The following is a 16,111-nucleotide window of genomic DNA, read 5'->3' as shown; positions in this document are numbered from 1 at the left end:
AGCAGTGGGTGCAGAATGAACTTTTTAGCTGGAAAATAAATCTCCTCTGCCCAACAGACAAGGTGACATTTTTTCACAGTTCTGACAATGCCATGTGCTGGAGTGAACAAGGGAGCAATGTCAACACAGAGGAGAAGGACAAACTGCCCAAAATCCTTATTAAAATGCAGCCGGGAGCTTCAGCCATGCATGCATGGCACAAGCAGCACCAAAAGGACCAACCACCTCCCACACCGGGCAGCACATGTGTTGCAGGCAGCAGGCAGGAGAGAAGGAGCTAAGAGACAGTTTGTTGCCTCAGGAGAAGACCTGGAGTAAAGGGAACACCCAGAAAGTCAAGGATATAAAAGTCAAACTGATTCCAAGTCAGGCAGGTAAGAGAGGCTGAGCACACCCAGTGGGTGAGTCTCAGCAAACGCTGTAACTCAGCGGGGCCATCAGGAAGGATTGATTTGAACCAGCTTGTTAAGAAGTTTCCTCTCCTACTGGCCCTTCAGGGAGGTCACTACCTAATAATAAACAGAGCTGGAAGGTGCCTGCACACCCAGTATCATCACAGGTACCCGGCCTCAATCCATCTTCCTTAGGAGCCAGCTGACAAACCCGTCTCGGTGCCGTAGCCAGGTAAAACACGACTGATGGGAAGAGGACACACAAACAGAACAAAGAGCTGCTGCTGCAGCTGCCCTCTCTGCTCCTTCCCCATAAAACCCGTTGAGTCCAGGACAGACTGATGGGGAGAACACCTCCACATGCCGACTGGTGGAGCCACAATGCCACTAAAAGCCAAGCAGAAGAAGTGTTGAGCATCATGGACTGAGACAAACCCATCGCTCTCGTGCAGGTGGCAGGAGCTGGAGCAGCCTCAGCTCTGAGCCCCACATCCCAGGGGCTGCCTGAGTCCTCACTAGCATCTATATATTCCCAGGAATGGGGAACATTATGGGATTGTTCTCCTTCGTCCTACATCCTCTTCTCCTGATCAGTCTGACTTCAGAAACCAGCGGCAGGTCTTTACTCCCTGCTGACACTATGGAAGCCCCATCCCTGGAAGCGTTCAAGGTCAGGTTGGACAGGGCTTGTAGTGACCTGGTCTAGTGGAAGGTGTCTCTGCCCATGGCAGGGGGTTGGAACGAGATGATCTATTTAAGGTCCCTTCCCACCCAAACCATTCATGGATTCTATGACAGCTCTGGCAGAGCCGAAGCTCTCCCGAGTCCTCTGCATTGCACACAAGGTGGCTGCAAGATGCAACTCAGTAGAGAAACTCAGGAGAGGGAAGGACACTTGAGATCCTCCAAGCTGGAGTAAACAGCCATCATATTATTTTTTTAGATTTTTTTCCATCAGGGAAAAAAAAAAAGGTAAAAAAAAAAAAACCATCTCAAAGCTAATCCTGGTCAACAACCATCCCAGAGCCCAGATACAGCTTAAATAATGTAGTGCTTTATCAAACATTCATAGTGATGCACAAAGTGATGAACAATGTGCGCCTGGCATTTATATAAATATAGTTCCTGATGGCTTATTTTCCTTGGACAGCCAAAACTTCACAGCTTATCTTCTGTGAGCTTGTGATCTCGCCTGGATGGAAAACACTTTGGACACCTGGGGAATCAGGGCTACTGCACACGGAACTGCCACGACATCCCCACTGGGCTTCTGCAGACCCACAAAACCCAACAAAAATCCTTGCTAAAGAGCTGCTGCTGACTTGGGCAGCCACAAGTCACCTGGCTGTGGCTGGGAGAGGGGGTAGCCAAGGGTATTTCTTCAACATGGGATGTTGTGGAGTGTCAGGTTGAGACCAAGCCCTGAAAAGCAGAAGGACTTCACAAATCCACCATCCCTTCAGGATCCTCAGCAAAATGCTGGCATAATAAACCATGCCTTTTCCATTCCCTATGGCACCATCCAAAGCAGCTTTTCCATCTGCTTCTTTCCTCCTCTGTCTCATGAAATCAATGAGTGGGTTATAGCAAAGGGAGGGGAGGGGAGAAAAAACAATAAAGCACATCAGAAACCTGCCCTACCAGCCTCTTCTCCACATCAACACCTGTGGGCCAGGAATAGCCCTGGCTACTCCAAGATGCTTAAGGCTTAATTAGTCACTAAGCATGTGCCATAAAACCCATGAGCCAGGGGGCTGAAGGACCAGAGGAAGCCCCCAACACCCTGGAGCTTTTCTGTCCCTTCTCACTCTACTGAGGGTTTAAGGCATGGGGAGTGTGTCCCAGAGGGCAACAAGCTGAGAGATTGCTATTCCCTCCCCCCAGGTTGGCAAGGATAACTCATATTTGGGATGGAGGCAACCAGTTCAGTTGCATGGGATGATCAAAACAAACCTAAAACTCCAGCCTGGCAGCTCTCCACTTAGATCTCAAAAGGCAATCAATACATTAATATATTAATTATGCTTGTGTTTATCTCTGGAAAGCACAGCTTTTCCCTGGCAGGTCAGAACATTTTCAAGTCAACACTGAAGTCTGAGCTGGCATCACCATAGGACCAAAGCACTCAATGGCATCTGGTTTAAGCTCTGTAACTGAGGCCCTTGTTCTCTTCATTAATGCATTCAAATCAGTTGCAATTAAGCACGTTGGACTTTTAAACATTTAAAATGTCTCTAGTAACTAAAGACACTAGCTTAGCATGTGTGGAAGTGCTTTTCTGAACTGGGACCCAATGCCTACCCTGCTGGGCCTCTTTTTATTTCTTTAAAAGTGAAATTTGCAGCTGTGTTCTGCAGCCAGCAATAGTGGAGTGCAAGAAACACTTTCCACTGGCAAGCTACAAGAATATACATTTTCAAAGATCTCTGTAAATTACGGAAGGAGTTGGCGGGGATTAGAGCCGGGAAAAGCTGATCACGTACAAAGAGGGTCATGATCCCATCAGGTCACTGAAAAGAAGACAGAGCCCCAAGACACATCAGATGCCGGCCTGACGTACTGTCCCATTTTAGCCTCCAGCCCCAGCAAACGTTAAGCTGTCTTTTTATTTATTAAAGGCTCAGAAAGCTTCTAGTTAATGCTTGGAATCAGGGTGGAACTGCATCTGACTACCCGAGCAAACAGCAGCTGCAGTGGCTCCCAGCCCTGGTGGTGTGGGCACCAGGGATGGCACATCATGGGCATGATGGCCAGCCATAAGTACAAACAGACACTGATGTCCCCTCAAGGACAGGTCATCTCATTCCTGATGCCACTGGGCTCTCCCTTCTCCAGGAGGGAGGGCAACACCATCACCTGCCCACTGCGAGGGCATCGCCCCTGACTCGCACCCTGTCTTTAAAATCTCACCTCTAAGATACTGCAGAGCTCATGTATTTGCAATGAATAGCAACTCTAGGGCACAGCTTAACTACCCACGCTCCTCTTCCACATCCCAGCCCCTAAAATGTCCCTTTCCCCAGTCCTGACATCACATCCTCCAGCCAGAGTGCTGCCTTACCTCTTCCCAGAGGAGTCGCTGCTGGAAGGTCAAAATGCTGACTGAAATTTGACCACCAGAACAGCTGCTCCAGCGCTGGTGGGGGGCACAGAAAGCTCCCTCTCCTCACCACAAGGGTCCTTCCCCTGCTTTTTGCTGTTATCTCAAGCCTAAGCCATTTGTCTCCCCTCCCTAACTCCCTCCTCCTGCTGTACTCCTGGACTGTATCACCCACAGCAGTTTGGCTGGAAGGCTGGTGGGACCACAACCCCTTCATTTCTCAGTGTTTCCTCATGCTGCCCTGCCTGCTCTCTCCAGCTCCCCTCTCTAACGCACAGATGAGGACTAGACCATTAAATGGCATGACCAGGGTTACAGAGCAGCCAGTGGCAGAGTGGAGCTGGATCTACATCTCCAGGTGCGCTCCAGGTGCCAGACTATCTTTCAGGAATACTCTAAAGCATCTCACTACCACTACAGAGAAAAGCATCCATGGATTAAGTAAGAGAAACTTCAGAGGTTTACCTGAGAAAGTCCAGGAGACAGGAAATCAAGATGACTGCACAGCCACACCTTTGATATGCCCATGGTATTAATCATTGGAAGCACCAGTAATAAGTCCTGTCTCCTGTCTAGACTTGGAGGCCAGACTGCAGAGCCTGTGAAGCCAGCACAAAGGCCTGCTTGAAAAGTTCTTTTTTTGAACATGAAAGAAAACAGGAAATAAAGATGGGTCCTTTGTTGCAGGACTGGAATTGCAAATACTCGATTTTCAAGTCTGACATCTAATTTCTCCTCAGTTTTCAACTAGGCAGAAGTTCTGCTTCTCACTGGTCTTTAGGAGATCTGGTTTGGCAAAATCTTCTCATTGTGGAACTTGTGGATAATCCCATATTCAGGTTTTCTGGACTTTGCCTTCACTTACTAACTCCATCTCTGTGCACCCAGTACCTCCCAGGTGGGGATGCAGTGATGGACTGGGGGCCAAAGCCCCTCAAATAGCACGTGATGCACAGAAAAACAGGGCTCCTGTTGCCATAGGTTGAAGCCATGTGGGTAAGGATGAGAGCCAGGTGTGTTGAAAGAGAAAAGCAAGTGAGGAATTCCCAAAAGGATGGAGCTTGAGGCCATCTGTTTGGGAAAGGCAGGAGAGCAGAAATCATCAGGAACATGGACTAGAAACTAAACTACCCAGTGAAGTGAGCACAGAAACAGTGAGGACAGTGGCATCACCTGCATGAATTTATCCAAATCCCTGTAATTGCTGAATGCTGTGTACACACAGGGGCTGAGTTTGGACATGGGGGTTTCCCCAGCAAAAACCAAGACTCCAGAAACTACACCCCACACCAGCAGACCTCACTTGGCACCACACACACCCACGGGTACACAACCCTCTGGAGACCTTCTGACTGGCAGAGAGAACCCAAAACCACGAGGAGACAGCACAGCCCCCTCACCACCCCAGCTCAAGGGATTCCTCTGTACAGTTAGGACAGCCTGGCTATTGCCTCCTGCCTCACTCTGTTTCATTTTATTATTAATAAAAAATAAAAAAAAAAAAAGTACTACTTTTCTGCTTTTCTTCTTAAACTGCCTCAGATTTTTCTTCTGTCTAAATTCATCTAGGCTCTGTGCAATGTCACCAGGTCAGCTTGTGCTCCTGCTGCAATTTTAATTTTGCCAGCTTTCCATTTTCTAGGCAGTTGGGAGATTTTTCTTTCTTTCCTTCTTTTTTTTTTTCCCCCAAGTCAAAAATGATTTTGCATAACAGTAATAATGTTAATGGCCCTGCACACCACATCCAGATTACAACTGCAGCTAGGGAGAAATAAACATCTCATCTTTGCCCTGCTGTTTATCTCCCCACAGCAGAGCCCGGTATCAGGTCAGAACCTGTAATTTCATTAACTTTATCACTCAGACGTGCTTGTTGCTAGATGTCATTATTCAGCACATCACTCCCGTGTTTTGTTTGTATTGGGATTCACTTCAGATGCTCTGGCACCAGGCAGGAGCATCCCTCCCATCTGCATCGCTGCCTGAGCTGGGAAGGAAAGTTTGGCTCACCGAGCCGTGATCTGCAAAATATTTGCGCTGCTCAATCTCTGAGCAGGGACTTCTCTCTCATTTTGCATGGCTGCATGTCACAGAGCCACATCCAGTGCAATCCCCTGCCTGATTCCCTGACCAGATACATCCAGAAGTGGGGAATTAAGAAAAAATAAAACCCACACTCTTCCTCGTGGAAAGGATAATTGAGCCAACATCTGCAGAGCGTGGGATGCACAAACCCCCAGGAAGGGAAGGTGCCCGCTCTTGGCACGACCTGGCACCCTGTGAATCAATCAGTGCCCAACACAGGGGGGAAGCTGCAGCACAGGCAGGTGGAGGGTGAGCAGAAACGCTCCATCTTCATTGGATTTGCCATCCTTGGTAATTAATGCTGGGAAGTGACACTTGAAAGAGCCTCTGGTGACAGCCCCGGCGATGATACCGTTTGGAGCCCGCTGACAACTCCCAGCTGATGCCTTATCACAATGCAACACGGCAAGAACAGCAAGGAGAGCTTCTCCCATGGGAGCTGACGGGCTCCCTGGGATGCAGGCACAGCTCCTCAGCCATCCCCAGTGATCACACCAAAACCTGGCAGCTCCAGATGGGCACTGGAAAAAGGCTGACCCTATCCTCACACTACAGCCATGCTCCAGCTAGGTTTCCCTTAATGCATCTACCTTCAATCCAGCTTTAAAGCCATGCCTGAGCAGAACTGGTTTCCAGCCCTTGGGGCTCTCCAGGAACATGATACCTGCTCACATCAACTGCAGTTTCTCCACGCCACCTGCCAAATCCCTGTGGAAATCCGTCTGCAGCTGCTGCTCATAGGTGAGTCAAAGCACCCGTGTGTGGCGCATCCGACGCCTCCCAAGTCATCACGTTTCCCACACGTGTGCAAACCAGGTCAGAGTGGAAAGCCCACAGCACATACATTTATATTTCTAGTCTAGAAACTCTTGATCTGAACTACAGCCACCTTGTCCTTGGCAATCCAGGCTCTAACCGGCCTCAGCAGAGAGGAGTAACTAAGCACCTACCATAGCTTGGCTCCTTGAGCAGAGCCTCATCCAAGAGGGAAAAGTGCCCATCTGGGAGGAAACATATGGTGAACTGGCAGAGTTTGGAAGGATCAGACTAGGCAAAGCACAAAATCACGAGCAGAGCTGGTAGGAGCATTTGTGAACACCTCTCCCAGCCCAGGTAGCCCCGGCCCTGCAGGCAGCTTGCAGCCCTGGCTTGGGGACTGGTGCAAGATCTTTATTGACAATTCTTGAAGCCCTCAGATAGTCTTAATATTCTGCTCTAGATCTTGTTTGCTATTATGTTTTGAAGAGTACTGAAATGCAGTTACTGCTGTCTTCCCCACTCACACAACTCTAAATAATTTATAGAAAAGCAAAACAAAGAAGATAATACAAACGAATAAAGAAGGTAGTTCAGTTACAATATATGAAGGCTTTCATTTGTTCATTCTTACTGAGTAGAGGGTTGGTAAAACATCTCTTAACCCCATGGGCTGCTAACAGCCAGCTGTACCCCAAGGGATGCCAAAAGAGATGCTCAGAGCAGCACTCAAGGATGGCAGATTGACCCCTGGGCACCTCTGAATCTTTTTAAGCAACAATAACAATCACCATCATCATAACCTTGTTTAAAAGGGAAAGAGTAAAGAGCACTTTAAGGGTGGAAGAAACACAACCTCAGCCACCACTTCTGACCATCACGAGGGCAGGGAGCTGCTTTCCAGACACAATGCATCATCTAGGCTCTCCCTGGCTCTGTTGCTCAGAGCCACAGTCTGCTCCAGAGCCAAAAAGAACACTGGTCCCCATCCCTGCCACCCTGGGTGCTCTAAAAGGGCCACAGTCTTTATGGGAAGCCCACACAAGAAGAGGAGGATGGTTCAGCATCACCCCAAGATCCTTTCCCTGTACAGAGCAAGCCAGTGCATCCCACATCCCTTCCTCGCTCCTGCTGGAGTCACTCACGGCACTAACAATCGGCACTAATGTGCTTTGCTTTTGTTTATTCAAATGCATTTTACTGTGCATTGCAGGTGAACAATATTAAATGGCTTATAATAACATTTCAATAAGCAGAGGTGGGTGTAGAGGCTTCTGAGAGGCAGACTTTAAAAATGCAAGCGATCAAGTGTGCATTAGCAGGAACACTCTGGGGAACGAGCTGCTCCCCAGCAGAGGAGAGAGGGAAAAGCCACAAACCTTTCTTTTCGTAGTCGGGTTTCTCCTCCCCGCCCCGCCCCAGGCTCTCCAGTGTCCGTGTCACCTGGCTGCCAAACTCGTCCTCCCTGGTGCTGGGCTCTGCCTGCCGCGGGGTCTCCTCCTCCTCCTCGTCCTCGTAGTCGTCCAGGATGGGGGTCTCCCGGATGGGCACCCCGATGACGGAGTTGTGGGCCTGGAGGCGCGAGTTGCGGAAGCTCTCTCGGGCCTGGGGGCCCAGCAGCACCGAGGGGATGTAGTGGATCTCGTGGGTGGCCTCGGTGCTGGCGCTCTTCTGCGGGATGCGGCGGCGCTTGTGCCAGCGCCGCTGGGCGTACAGGGCCACCATGAACACCAGGAGGAGCAGGAGCAGCGCGATCAGCCCGCCCTGCAAGAGGAGAGAAAAGGGCACGGGGTCAGGAGATGCACGGGGTGCAGGGATGGGTGATGAGATGCTGCAGTGTCCACAGAGTCATAGAATGGTTCGGGTTGGAAGGGATCTTAAAGCTCATCTCGTTCCAAACCCACGCCATGGGCAGGGACACCTTCCACTAGCCCAGGTTGCTCCAAGCCCTGTCCAACCTGGCCTTGGACACTTCCAGGAATGGGACAGCCACAGTTTCTCTGGGCAACCTGTTGCAGTGCTTCACCACTCTCTGAGTAAACTCTCAGAGCACACTTCCATCAACACAGGTGGGTTCATGGAGCAGCCACCTGTGGGGTTGGAGGTCAAGTGGAGCAGGATGCCAGAGGTGGCCTTTAGCTGGGGACAGCACAGCAACACCCCCAGCTCAGCTCTGCCCATTCTCCCAGGAACTTCATTCCTTCCATGCACTCCTTGGGACCACCAGCTCCCCTGCTCACCTACATATGGAGAAGGAGACAATCATATTCAGCCACTTAGAAGAAAAAAAATTCATTGGAACAACCCAGCCAAACACAGGAGCAGCAAAGCCTCAGCAGAGACACACATTTTATAACAATGATGGTGCAACAAATGGCCCCACGGAGGCACCACTCCCCAGGGTATGGTTAACCCAGCTCCCTCATTTCTGATCTGATTTCCCTGGGGGTTCCAGACTTCAACTGCTGACCTGGGGGTACAGCTCAAGGTATTCCAGACCAAGACCTTCTCTGTTAAGCTCTTCTCTTTCCCCTCCTCCTTTATTCACCACAGCTCTCAACTACATTAACATTAAAAAAAAAAAATACCCACCCTACAAATATATATATATATATATATATATATATATATTTGTTCAGTGAAGTGGCATCTCCTCTCAAGGGATCTGGGCTAGGAAGTACCGAAGGGAGCCAGCCCTGCCTCTGGCTGCTCTGGAGGTTAAATTGAGCCCCGCACACGCAGGAGCTGTGCCTGTGCCAGCTTCCAGCCTCTTAATCTCCGCAGCATCGGAGCAGTTTTATCCCGTGGCAGACAAGCAAGGCATGGCATGTAAATCAGGAGCAGCACGAGCGACCAGGGCTTTGCAGAGCGACATGAACAGGCAGGGCAGGGCAGGCGTTCCTTTGGCACTGGGAATGCCACAGCCCAGAGCTCCACCGAGCGCAACAGCAAAGAGGAGGCGTGAAAATATTCCCTCTGTATTCCATACGAAGCACCAGACTGCACCCGGAGCGCTGCTCTGACTCCTAAACAGGATCAGCTGTGAAGAGGTGCCATCGAAAACTGCAGCTCACAGGATGAGTTTGGTGGGGAGAGGCCTCGGGAGCCGGAGCAGAGGAGAGACACTTCCCTGCATCACCCCAGCACCATGACCTGCCACAGAGGGGAGCTCAGTCCAACATACCCCACATCAGGACCCCTTTCTCTCCCCCATAATTGTCACTAACAGAAGCAAGGCTCAGGGATTCAGGACACTGCTCGGCTTGGACTCCCAAATTTGGGTGACACACACCTTTGGGAAAGGTATTTTAGTGTCCAGGAGCTGTCCAGGATCATCTCTTTGAGGGAGAACAGCAGGGCTTGGTGAGCAGCCCAGGTTTATACCCTGAAGCACCAGAGCACTTCCAAGACCAGTGGGATGAGGACTCATCATAGCCTTCCATGCTCAGAAGCAAGAACCTGCATGAATACCTCCACCTGGGAGAGAAGACACGTTTCCTTGGGTCTGCACAGTGCCTGATGATGCTCTGCCACTACAAAGTGACTGCAGAGCAGGGTAGAGCACTCTGCACCCATAAGCACCCACCCTACATGGAAAACTACAAATGGAGACAACCCAGATGCTTGGAAAAGGTCAGGAAGACTAAGAAAGTCTTACAGGAGGAGCAGCTGTGCCAGCTAGACCTGGAAAAGGGGTCTAGGCACCCGTGGCAGGGCTGGGGGCTGTGAACCAGCCTGTCTGGGCTCACCTTGTGTCTGCCCCTGGGAAACCACTCAGAGCAGATAAACCTCTCAGCATATTAAAGATCTCTCTCTGTTTGGGAGAAACTACAAAAAGGCATAAAGGCACAGAGGTTACCAGTGCACCATTCCCCCTCCAATTCAAGAACAACAGGGAAGGGCTCCCAGCCCAGCCTGCCTGCAGCTCCCACATCCTTTGGGGATGAGCCACAGATCTCTGCTGTGCCAGCCAGCGAGACAACAGCCCCCCCTCTGCCTGGGAAAGGCTGGGGGTGCCCGTGCCAGCCCCTCAGATGAGGGCCATGGGCTTATCACAGGCTCCTTTCGTCCCCGACCCCGCGCTGGCAGCTGCTTGTTTAACCACACCACACACGCTGGGAGAGCTTCCCAGGGAAAAGGGAGAGGGGAAAAAAAAAAAAGAAAAAAAGAGTCAAACTTAGGAGGCATTGAAGCCAGCCTCATTTTAATCTATTTTTCATGTTAAATTATCCAACTGAGGGAGCGGTAGAGAGAAAGGGGAAAGAAGGGATAATATGAGAAATGTTTTATTTGACAATGTGTCATTCGGAAACTGATTATTTCTGTCTCCAAGCTTTTTAATATTCCCAAACAATGGCCGAGCCGCGTGGGGATTTGGTATTCTAAGGCTGGATTTATAATACTCTGTTCTGCAGCGATAAGAACATGGGCCTTTAATCCTCTGAGCTGTGAACATGCATATTCTCCCACGTAATGTCCTTCCCACTGTGCTCCTGCCTGCCCTGGGCTGGCCAGGCAGGAGCCACCGGCACCAGAGAGTTGCTGAGACCCACACAATGGATGGGGGAGAAGAGGTCTGGTGGGGACAACACACATGTGTGAAGAACTGCAGGGCTTGCAGCACCACAGCAAACCTTGGCTGAAGCTGGAGAGCAGCAAGGCTGGGACTCAGGTGAAGCACAGAAGGAAAACCAACAAGAGGGCACTTTGAAGCCCAAGAGATTGGGCCCTCATATTAATTATGAAGGCTGCCAAGCTGTTGGATTGGAGGGTGATTACTCTTTGGGCATCTGTCCAAGATGCTGAGCAATTTGTGAGCAGCAAGAGGACACATGTGCTGCTTCAAACTCAACCACCACTCTGCCCTACCAAAGCAGTGAGAGACAAAGGAGCCCCACTGCTCCTCTGGGGTCTGGACAAACTTCCTTGCATCAGGCTCTGGCCTTTCCAGCTCTGCCTGGTCAGTTCTGCTCCCCACAGTGGGGGGATGTGGCATGGTCCTCCTAGGAGCCCTCCAGCTTTGTAGTCACACTGAACACAACCCAGCCATAAAGAAAGTAAGCCCTGATTGTCTTCCAGCCACCACTTGAAAGAGCTGAAGTCACAGAAGGCCCCAGGCTGGAGGAGAACACAATTTGGGTTGGGCACACCTTTTACACCACAGAATCCCTTCCACAGGTCAAAGCAAAACTGGTGCTGAACAGCTCAGCACTCAGCCTGTGCTGCCCTGAGCCCCTTCTGCTGCTTCCTCCAAACACCGACATGAGGTTGTGTCCTGGGGGGGAAAAAATATCCCTATTTCTTTCCTAACATGAAGCCACTATTGCTCCTGCATGACATCCAAAACCATTTTTTGTCCCACATTGTGCTGGCAATCAGCCCCATTGCTACTGACCCGCTGCTGGGTGAAACAGAGCTCTCACAGCCCCGGGCCAGCACTCCAAGGACAGTGCCTGGGACAGCACAAGGACCCCCCCATCACATCCTACATCTGGACTGGGGGCTGAGTGAGCCCCCAGTGCTGGAGCAGCACATCCCCCATGTCATCCCAGCAGATGAACCACGGTGAGCAGTCAGGTATCAGCAGTAACTACACAACCCTAGGGGCTCTTCACACTGTGTACTTTTCCTTTCTTTCTTTTTTGGCTGTGAGGTAATTAAACACTAGGACATTTACCAAGGGGTGTAGTGGATTATCCATCACTGTCATTTTTTTTTTTAATTATTTTTTTTTAATCAAGCCTGGATGCTTTTCGAAAAGTTGTGCTGTGTTTCAAATGAGAAATAAAAGCTTCAGGGCATTCTTGCACCCTGTGTGGCTCTGAGGGCAGAGCAGATGACCCCAGGGTCCCTTCTCGAAATTCCCACTCACCCCAGTTTTAGCTTTCCCACATTTCAGCTCCACAGCATCCTACCTGTCTCTCAAGCATTTCATCCCATGCCAGATAACACAGACACACAAAGCACCACCAAACCCTGGATGCAAGGGGAGGTCAGCACAGCCACCTTATGGCACACCAAGGGGGGGACATACCATCAGCAGGGACCAACTCCCAGACCCAAACTGGGACAAGGGGCAGGACAGGACCCAGTAGGCTCAAGACACAAACCTCTCCTGGCTGGTCACTGCCAGTGCTGAAGGCTCTCAGCAGCACTCAATGAGCAGGTGTAGAAAACACCTGTATTGGGTTTTAGCTACACAGTAATTTGAGCTGACGGATTTCTAATTAATTTAACCTAAACCAATGGCCAACGGCAGCACAGAGACCCTATAAATGCCATTTCAGCAGGCAGAGGCTTGCTCCAAAGCACAGACCCTCCAAAGCCATGTCCCAGCAAACCATACCCAGGAACAGAGCTGGGATCATTTGTATCAGACAGGAGAGCAGTGTCTAACAGGCAATCAATCCATCAGCTGCAGTCCCACTCGGAGAAGACACCCATGGGTGCCCAGACTGGACACCCATGGCAGCCCCACACCTCACCATCCTCTCCCTCCCAGCTCTGCCAGCAGGTCCAGGCCAGGACCCCCATACCCAGACCCCAACCAAACTGCATTTGGGATGACTTTGGAAGTACAGTATCCCATTTAACATGTTGGGTTGCACAGCATCTGCTTCTTTCCATTCCACTTCAAATCTCACACCATACCAGCTTCCCCCCAGGACTCCTGTGCCTTATTGCTCTTTCTCTCTTTGCTGCACCTCTCATTTAAATATTCCTTCTGCAAATCTTAATTAACATACTCTTTGCAACTTCTTTCCAATCATTAATGATGAAAAATAAGGCTGATCTCTGCAGTCATCTCAGTCTTCCCTCTCCCGAGCACTGCTGTTTATCCCAGCCTTCCCTGCATCCTGCCACTACCTCATCCTCCCAGGACACAAGATATACCTGGACATGGTCCCTCCAGCTTTAGAGAAAGAGCAGGGTTGGGGAAAGGATGATACGTTGTGCTCTTCCCTAGAGCAGGGACAACACCAGCTTCCCCCTGTAATGAGGGAGTTTTGGTTATTTCCTGCAAAATCAAGGTTTCCACAACCACAGCACCTCTGCCTGCCCCTCCATCCTCCCCCTCTGCTGTCTGTACACACTGATCCATCACAACCAAGTCTAAAAAGACAGAAAACATCCCAGAAATACCAGTATCCCTTCAGCCTTATGATAAGAGGAGACAGGTAGAGGAAAGAGGCTACAAACACCCCACCCACTGAGGCACACTGCACATGAGGGCAGGGAGGAGTAATTGGAGTCAGCAAAAGGCATGAAAGGAGGGAGAGGACAGGAGAGAAACAGGGCTTTGGGAACAGGCTTTGCAAGCAGCAGTCACATCTCCTACAAGAGGAAAGCAGGGCTCATGGATAGAAACAAAGGAAAAGCACCTGGATTTCAGGAAGGTGTTGGATCCCATCTCAGGAGATGCTCCTGTGGGCACTGACCTGACCACGCCTGCTCAGTCCTCACAGGGCTCTGCCAGCAGAAGGGATGTGACAATGTAAACCAGGGATGGAAAAATGCTTACCCTCTTCCTGTATGGATGGCATGAGAAGCTGGGAGCCTGATTTGGAGCAAGGATCATTCAAGAAGAAGCACAATGGCAGAAAGCACAACACTCCCCAGAGAGCTGAGACAAACACTGGAGATCACCTGCCCAAAACATGGAGCAGTGCTGGCATACCCCGGGGACACGGGGGTCCTGCCAACTGCCCTTCCTAAGAACAGGCAGCTTGTCTGGAGGACACAGTGCCCACCCCTGTCCTTGAATCACAGAAACCCTCTGACAGCCTGTAGCCCCACACACCCCAGGGTCAGGGATGAGCCCAAGGCCAGGTGAGCACTGGGCAGGGAAACTGAGGCAGGGGGTGGGGATGGGACTAAGGACAGACAGACAGGCAGCATGTAGGCTAGGGAGGAAGACACAAACACACCAGGGTTAAAATATATACATATATATTCTCCAAAGAGATCTGGATCCAGTCCTACTCTCCAAACCACTCAACCCCACCTGTCTCCATAAGAGACAGTGATGATACAGGGAAAATCTACAGAAAAATACAACATTTTCTCACTGTAGGCTTCAAATCCCCATTCAAGCACCGCTTCACCAAGGTGCTTAACTACACACTTAACTTTCAATATGTGTTTAATTCCCATTACAGTCCACGAGCCCGTAGCACACGCCTCAGCGCTTTGCTGAGCAGGGATGGCTCCCTGAATTGCCCAAAGAGTACTTTACTACATCTTTTTTCCCCTCTTTCCACGGCTCACAACATCACTGAGCTCCAGAGATGATGGGACACTGTCTTCTGGCAGTGTTGTTATCACAACTGTGCCACCTGACCCTGCCCAGAGGTGACAGCACCCATGAACCACCCTCTCTGAACCGGTTTGTAGTGGTGCAAGGAATGTGGGATGAGGTCCAAGGGTTTAAGAGGAAGGATTCCTGCAGGATTGCTCCATCCAGCCCGTGCAGATCCTCTTGCCATGCCAGATATACACACAGGGGGCATAAATTTAATAGCATATACAGTCCTGTAAAGTATAACACACGCACAAGCAATGAGAGTTACAGTTGCTGTGGGAACCATAACTTTAAAACCTGACTCTTCCACGTTAAAAAAAAAAAAAAAATATATCAAGTCTGACAAAAAGTCACATTTCCATATAATTTTTTTTTTTTTTAACCATGCTCAATTTTGTTTTGCTGTTTCATCCAAGAAGGGAAACAAAGGAAGGAGTGAACCTGCCAATCAGCCTTTCTGCACTGCTCAGACATGCGATGTGATGTTCCAGTAAATGTTTATTTGAAAGGTCTCCCAGGCACTGGCTGTATGCAAGCACCAAAACACACAACCCTCAATCACAGCCAACATGCCTGCGTATCCCGAGCTGCACGTCTTGCTAGCATAACAATTCAAAATGACTCCTAATCCATTTTTATGATGTAGAAAAAAGGCATTTATTTGTAGCGAGCTGAAAGAGGAGGGCTAGAGGTGATTTTATTAAGCACCTGATTGCTGGCTCTTTTTAAAGCCCGGGCACAGATTGCATAAATTGTGATTTTAATGCCTGCTAAACGGTTCACCTGAATGGGCTGACCTGCTAACCCGGAGCTTGCCCTCCGAGAGGGAAGATTTTAAAATTCATAAGGTCTCGTGTCCTCATGCTCATGTTTCCCTAATGTGGGCAGCCTGCAAGCGTGAAGCTGAGACTAAAACAACAGTTGTTTTGTTTTTTTTTCCCCAAGAAGTTTCAGTTACTGAGCTCCATCCCTCCTCCCCTCTGAGCTGACCTGCACGTGTTCATCCCGCTCGGCTCAGTGACACGCAGTACCTGAAATGCATGTCAGCTGCATTCCAAAGGGGAGGAAAATTCATTGGAATTAAGAGCAACCAACCTGACTTTCCAACACAAGAGGCCACCTCATCCCCAGACTCTCTCTCCCAGCGCAGAGAGGTCTCATGAGCCAGAATTGCCATGAACTGCAGGCAAAGAGTGCCCAGGGCTGTGCCAACACACAAAGCACCCTCCAATTAAACACAGGGCTAAAGAAAAGTCCCACAAACCAGCCAGCAGAGATCCAGACCCACAGTGTGTATCTCTGCACTGTCCTTAGCACAGAGTCACAAACAACTTCTGTCCAAGTTGGAACCTCTGGAAAGAAAAAACCCACAGAATATTCAGTTCAGAGAAGCCAACTGGTGGTCAGATCAACCTCACGGGCAGAGCAGCACAGGGTTATCACAATAAAAGGTGTGTGGAAGTGGCATGATGAGGG

At 50.0% G+C, this 16,111-nt stretch overlaps 1 protein-coding gene across 3 annotated transcripts in view; it reads right to left on the bottom strand.

The window, feature by feature from the left end:
• ASTN2 (astrotactin 2) overlaps positions 1–16,111 on the bottom strand; it is a 326,379-nt gene that overhangs the window by 235,005 nt on the left and 75,263 nt on the right. For all 3 annotated transcript variants that reach the window (XM_027650010.1, XM_027650009.1, XM_027650011.1), the window contains exon 3: positions 7,713–8,097. In XM_027650010.1, coding sequence (XP_027505811.1) covers positions 7,713–8,097 — 385 coding nt within the window. The remainder of the gene's footprint in view (positions 1–7,712; positions 8,098–16,111) is intronic.

The sequence above is a fragment of the Corapipo altera genome, unplaced genomic scaffold (assembly GCF_003945725.1).
Source record: "Corapipo altera isolate COAL_440 unplaced genomic scaffold, ASM394572v1 268, whole genome shotgun sequence".
In the NCBI taxonomy this organism is placed as follows: domain Eukaryota; kingdom Metazoa; phylum Chordata; class Aves; order Passeriformes; family Pipridae; genus Corapipo; species Corapipo altera.
Note: the sequence above shows the minus strand (reverse complement) of the source record. Positions and strands in the feature narration are given on the sequence as shown.